The 6,742-nt window shown below is 35.7% G+C and overlaps 1 protein-coding gene across 1 annotated transcript in view; it reads right to left on the bottom strand.

Moving 5' to 3' along the window:
- septin9a (septin 9a) overlaps positions 1-6,441 on the bottom strand; it is a 78,773-nt gene extending 72,332 nt beyond the window's left edge. The window contains exons 1-2 of the mRNA XM_060892048.1: positions 6,164-6,441; positions 564-638 (exon numbers count right to left, since the gene is read on the bottom strand). Of these exons, the coding sequence (XP_060748031.1) occupies positions 564-638; positions 6,164-6,182 (94 nt within the window). The 5' untranslated portion in view covers positions 6,183-6,441. The remainder of the gene's footprint in view (positions 1-563; positions 639-6,163) is intronic.
- Positions 6,442-6,742: the final 301 nt, after the last annotated feature.

The following is a 6,742-nucleotide window of genomic DNA, read 5'->3' as shown; positions in this document are numbered from 1 at the left end:
TCCGAAGCTGATACATCTCAATGGAAAAGTAAGTCTTGGTGGTGAGACATCACCACAGTTATTCACACACACACACACACACACACACACACACACACACACACACACACACACACACACACACAAACACACACAGAAAGGAAAGGAAAGGAAAGGAAATGCCTTTTGGGTTGCTAGCAGACACAGATAGTATGACATCATCTGACATACGTAAACACACGGCCACTGGCCTCAATGAATGAATAAATAGAATGAACAGTGAATCACAAGTATTTGTATACTAACTTTGCATAGAATGATTTAACATTATAAAATGGTTACATAAAACTTATTTTTTTTTTAACAATTGTGCCTTTGCAGTAGAACATGATAATCTACTACTGTATATTAAATTATCTTGACAGATAAGATAAATAGATAATAATATAAACTGTAACTCACAATGTACTCACAATGCCTCATACAAGTATGAAAAAGGCTTTTTTGCATGTCATGCCCAAGCTTCTGATATGGTTAAACTTTTTATCTGGTGGCTATGATTTGGTGGCTCAGCATATACTTACCAGTCCCCACAGCACCAGTAGAATCTCCTCTCTCTAGCCTCCTAAACCTGCCACTGCTGGACCTGGCTGGTGGACCTGTGAATAGATAAAACTTGTTTTCTTCCTGCTTCTGAACTGAAGAAAGGTGATCTTATGTTAGCAATGTTCTCATCCAGCTCACTAAATTAAAAAATACAAAATAGTTCATTTTATGCTGTTCTTTTTTCGATATTAGGCCTTTCTTGATGATGCCACCTCATGGATTAGTGTATGAAAGAATCAGCGGCTGGGAATGCAAAAAGTTCTCAAATTCCCAGGTACTGTGAATTTACCTCAATACATCTAAACTAAATTTCATGATCAAGGTACACATAATCAATAATAGAAACAAGTATAACCATAAAATGCTGTCATGGAAACATCATATTCCTAATTGTTTGTGGTAAAGAGCTGTGTATTTGACACACCACCTGGATAACACTGCACTGGAGGTCATTTTAAATACTCCTGTTTATAGTGTAAATAAAGAGATATGAGTTTGTGCAAGCAGCAGCTTGTAAGATGGGATGGGACTGTACAAGCCAATGCTGGTACTGGCCCATGCCCAAATACGGGCCTCAACACAGCCAAGATGGTTCACATGGAACCTTGCTGAGAGATTTTGCCTAGATTTGACATGCTAAGAAAATTCTATTTTGTGAAATATTTTTTTTGCTAGTAGTTGTATAAAACTTTCATACCCCATGCCTTCCACGTAAATTACTGGGGTGATATTTAATTATCTGTCCCTTCTGACTGTGGTCATACCACATGAGATTTGAGATGAACTAATTTTCATTATATTTAAGGCAAGACGTGTTCTGTCAACATTATTATTATTATTATTATTATTATTATTATTATTATTATTATTATTAATAATAATGATGTAATTATTAGTAATATGATGACATAAAGGTTATTTACAGTCTATGTATGTCTCCTTCTTTGTATTTGTTTATTGCATCATTCATCAATTGCATCTTATTATTATATGTAATATGTAATACATGAATATGTAATTGTAAAAAAAAATGCTAACACAACAGCACATTGCTGTAATGCATAAGCCAAACATGTGGGACTGAAAAAATGATCAATGTTAATTTCAAGCGTTAGAGGTACTAAAAAAGACTAGAGTAAATAATCTATAATTTTTATTATTATAAAGATTTTGCTTGCTAAAATATTTTATTTTTCTGTGGTGTGTTCTTTCTGTTTCTGTTGCAAAGTAATTAGAAATGTAAGTGTCAGCCTACTTCACACAGATTTATTAAGTAATTCTAACACAACCTAACGTAGCCTTACTCCTTCTCAGTCGCCTAAGAAGTATAGTAAGCCGTGGTCTCATCAGGGTCATACTGTATATTCCTTCATGAGATTTGTATCAACTTAGCAGCACAAATATTTCCCATATTAATTTTTTGCACCTTAAGAAAGTAATGGATTCAATAATATGAGGTTCCAGTACCACTGAAGCCTGTTTGGAAATTTTAATGATTAGTTTATGGTCTGTTCAAAGACTTGTGACACTAATAGTCTGGGTGATGTTTGAGTCATTGATATTGGGAACAGTGCAAACAACGGGGCCTTCGCTTTCTGGCACTTGATAAAGGAACTATTTGAGTAAGAGGTGGTCCACCGTTTGTACAACACACCCACGGAGATGTACTGTGTTGTTGCCACATGTCACTTCATTTTATTAGCAACCATTACACTGTTTCACAATATCTCTAGGTATGATAAGTGAGTAGAAGCATAACATTGTTCAGCACAAGCATCCCTTAAAGTTCCATCAGCCTCAAACATTCCTTGATCTAACAAGTCTTGATAATGATCAAAATCTTATGTTAAAGTAAGTAAAAAACAACAATGTACAAGGGAAGGGTAACCAAGTAGGTAATTATGAGCCACTTACTTATTTGATACAAACAAAACTGAACTTGACAAGAAGAGATATGTTTCTGTGGGTAGAATGAAATCTTGTACTGACAGGAATTTTCTTCCGTGACTCAAAGGGTAGCATGCTCCATCATTATCTACAAGTTTATGCACTGTGTACAGTATATCTCAAATCACTACTTTAGACCCCTCATGATTCACTCTTCAACTGAAAACAATAATGATATCTGGTACTATGATAATGACATAGCAATGATTTTGGCAAGTATCCACACATCCTACAAATACAACAGATACCTACATTTTAGAAGTGTAAATCCACAACAAGCACAAACTTTGAAAAACCCAAGAGCTAGATTTAATCTGCTTTGGATAAAATGATGAATCTCCCTTATACCTTTTGTACCTTATACATTTTGTATAACTACGTAAGGCTGAGGTGATTTAAAGTATCTGATGGACAAGAAGACAGTGGTGGGATTCATTCATTACACTCAGATCGAGAAGCATGTTAACTGAATGGAGATCATATTTAACATACGTTTTCTCATATATTGCACTCCTGGCAGGGTTGAGAAGTGAGGGGCCATAACAGGAGCCCGCTACATTCCTGCGTCTGCACATAATAATTACAAAGCACACAATCTGGTTTCAAAGACATAGAGATGGGTGGGGAAAGAGTGAAATAAATAAAAAGGACTGAGCAAGAGAACTAGAGGGGAAAAGAGAGACAGAGGGGGAACCATCTGTTCTCCTAAATTCCATCCCCAACTCATGCAAGAAAACAAAGGGCCTAAGCACTAAACTGTCAGGGAAAAAATTAACAGGATCTTACTGAAAAATAAAATGTTTTAAAAAGATGTTCAATACTCACAAATTAAAAAAGAAATCATTAATAAAAAATTAACCATCTTGTTACATTTCATGAGATTTACTTCAGTTTGTAGGTTTTTCAACCAGGCATATATATAAAAAGGTTCACTGGAACTGCTGGACAAGTTCATTGTTGCTGTTGTTGTCCCTTGCTGATAGCATCCATCCATAGCATCCAGTATTTCAATATTAAAAAATATTTAAAAATGTAAAAAATAAAAAAAATAAAAATAATAATGTAAAAAAATTAAAAAAAACAAAGTTAAATGATTATTATTTAAAAACCCCATCAGTGACATGCAGCTCTGTGCACAGTGTTGAGTCTGCATAGGATTTATGCAGCAGCAGATCTATAAATCAAAACATTTCTTTTGTTTGTACAGAAATATGATAGAAATATAGTTTTATTTTGGAACTTATTAAGACAGTGTTTAGATCACTTCCATTGAACAACAGTACGTCTCTTATTTATATCATGCTAATGATCTTTGTCCAAGTAAAATTATGCTGACGCCTGGCTACTCTGCCTGCAAGGGTTAATTCTTGCTCCCTTGTATGGAAGCTCTGTATGGAAGAACAAACTTTATATCCTGTGGGATCCCAGTCAAGATGCATATATTAAGTCTTTGTGTGGAGCTTTCTGGTTTACAGTACCTCCTATTCACATCTTTATTTGTATCCATTTAAAATACATTGTGTTCAATCCAAATCATGTACAACCATATATCTCTAATTTCTATATAACACTGTTTAATTCTCAAAGCTGGAACAGCAGTGAGAGACATTTGCTTTGGTTGAATGTGCACTGTAATGATGAGACATGCCGAGTCTTGGCCCACATCTGCTGTAATTTTGAAACTCCTCCAAAGACTGGAGTTTGCTTAATTTTGTGTTCATTTCTATAATCACAAAATCATGATATCGTGGCAGACTGATTATAGCACAGTGACTTCTGCATATATTTACTGCTCAGTGTCAGAAACACTAAAATAAGTGATTGTGTACTGAATACTGTGGAGATTCGTGTTCATCAAAACCACATCAATTTGGCAGTTAACTATTTTGTCATTAGTTAAAAGCTTAGAATTCTAATTCCTAACCCAAACTAAAAATACTATGCTAAACAATGCTGTCACATGGCAATCAACAAAAGAATGCACAGTTATTTTCCAGAAATAAACGAATGAGATAATAATAAGAAAATATAAAAGTAGTGTGCAGGCAGTAGAACTGAACCAGGCCATGTCTCATAGTCTGTTTGCCCTGGCAATAAATAAGTTGTTAGCCTAGCAGTGACACATCAGGTGAGGCAAAAGGAGGAGGACAAAGTGTGATAAAGAAGCTATCACTGCTCACATGTGCTAGGAGCAAAGATTACTTTCTGGTCGGCAATCCTCCAGGAAAGGGATTAACAAAGACATTCATTCATCCTTCTATAATGATTCCCTTCCTGTTGAGTACTGTAAGTGGAATCCCTGACTGATTCAAAGCCTTGCGGCAAATAAGTTTAGATATATTACACTCATTTTTGGGGAAATCCAACTATTGAGCTGATTTTAGTTCCGTCATTCATTACCTGTAATATTAAATACGATATATGCATACTGTTAAAAATCCAAGAATAATATGCAATATCTGGGGAGTAATAGGCACATATATTGCACTGAGATTGTATGTTACTCATTTACCAGAATTGCTGAGTCTGTGTCATGAGTACATTTAAATAAATGGGTTTGGGTGTTGAAAAGAAAACTCTGCTGAGAATTCTTTTCCCTGAGACTTCTAGGATTGAAGCATTGTAGATACATACAGTGTGTGTGTGTGTGTGTGTGTGTGTGTGTGTGTGTGTGTGTGTGTGTGTCTGTGTGTGTGTACGTGTGTGTGATAGAGAATGAGAGAGAGAGAGAGAGAGAGAGAGAGAGAGACTACATGATCCAACATGTGTGTGAGACTAGTTGGGTGTGCTGTATCAATGACTTTGGCTAACCGTAAGAAGTTCTACATTCCAGTCAAATAAGTGTGTACACAAAGTGTACTGAGGGGTTATATAGCTGTGTAGATTACAGAGGACAAAGCATGCAGCCTTTCGTAATGTAAGACCTCATGTAACCACCCCAGTGTCAATAGTAAACATCAACAATTAGGAGGTGAGAAAGGAAGCAGAATGTTTTCACGCAAATGTATACCAAACAATACACTGAGACATTGTTGAAGCATATCCAGATGTTTGACCTTTTGATTTAAGTCACAGAATAAGATAAAAAAATATGAAAGTTCTCTTTAAAATCTTGTGTATTCTATCAATTTGGATGGGACTCATGTAGCAAGCCCTCATGTGTATTGGAAAGTGTCAGTTTGTTTATCTAAAAACAGTGTCATGTCGAAATATCCCGCCCAGATGTTTCTCAATACTGTACTGTAGCACAGGAACATGCCACCTAGGGGTTTATAGGGTTTCCTGACACACCCTGTAGGTAAAAGTAAAATAGATCACAATTACAAGCTTTTGTATATGTATTTATCAGCTCATGTCTGTCATGTAAAGTTTCCATTTTCCATCCAAAAATCTTTGTAGTTAATTCTCATGTAACATTAAACTCTATTCATCCCCCAAATTCATGTATACCGCCAAAATCAAGTGTCTGTATATATGACTATGCTGAAAGTAGCTGCAAAGTGAGTTCTAATCCGATATTAAGTCAAAAGATAAACTAGCTGAAAAGATGACGTCATCTTGGATAAAAGATCGCTTCATCAGAAGTGTTATGCTTTTTAAGGTTATAGATTTATAATGAATGCGAACTCACCTGAAGATGATTTCTTCATTTCCTATTCCTCGTAAAAAAAAAAAACAGCCGGGATAAATAATATCACACACTTCTAGAGTGTGAAAGTAAACCTGAGTACAGTGTAGTTTAGAGGATATTTTTCTTCTCACCTTAACGCAGGTGGCCCCGCCCCCCTCCCAAAATAGTCCCCTTGAATAGTCAATATCTAGCTGACAAGTCGATTTCACGCAGATTGTTATAATGTACTATCTGTTAAAACCGCCACAAAACGAACAGATTCCTGTCGTTCTGTCAATACGCGTACACCTGAAGGCTGACTCCGCCTCAGTTAAAGAACAGCACACACACCTTTTTTCTCAAGTCAAACGCTGAGGCGGTACCAATGTTACTGTTACACAAACTGGCCTGCCTGCGGTGGCATCATCTCTGTAAGCCATGCTTCTTCAGAATATTATATACACTTTTGTTCACGGACTAATAAACAGTCAATATCTTTGGTATTTTATATATATATATATAAAGGATCTATATATATATATATACAGTATATAAGGATCCCCATTAGCTGTCACCAAAGTGAGAAGCTAGTCTTCCTGG

The sequence above is a fragment of the Tachysurus vachellii genome, chromosome 18, assembly GCF_030014155.1.
Source record: "Tachysurus vachellii isolate PV-2020 chromosome 18, HZAU_Pvac_v1, whole genome shotgun sequence".
NCBI classification, from domain to species: Eukaryota; Metazoa; Chordata; class Actinopteri; order Siluriformes; family Bagridae; genus Tachysurus; species Tachysurus vachellii.
The sequence above is the reverse complement of the archived record's forward strand: the minus strand, read 5'-3'. Positions and strand labels throughout refer to the sequence as shown.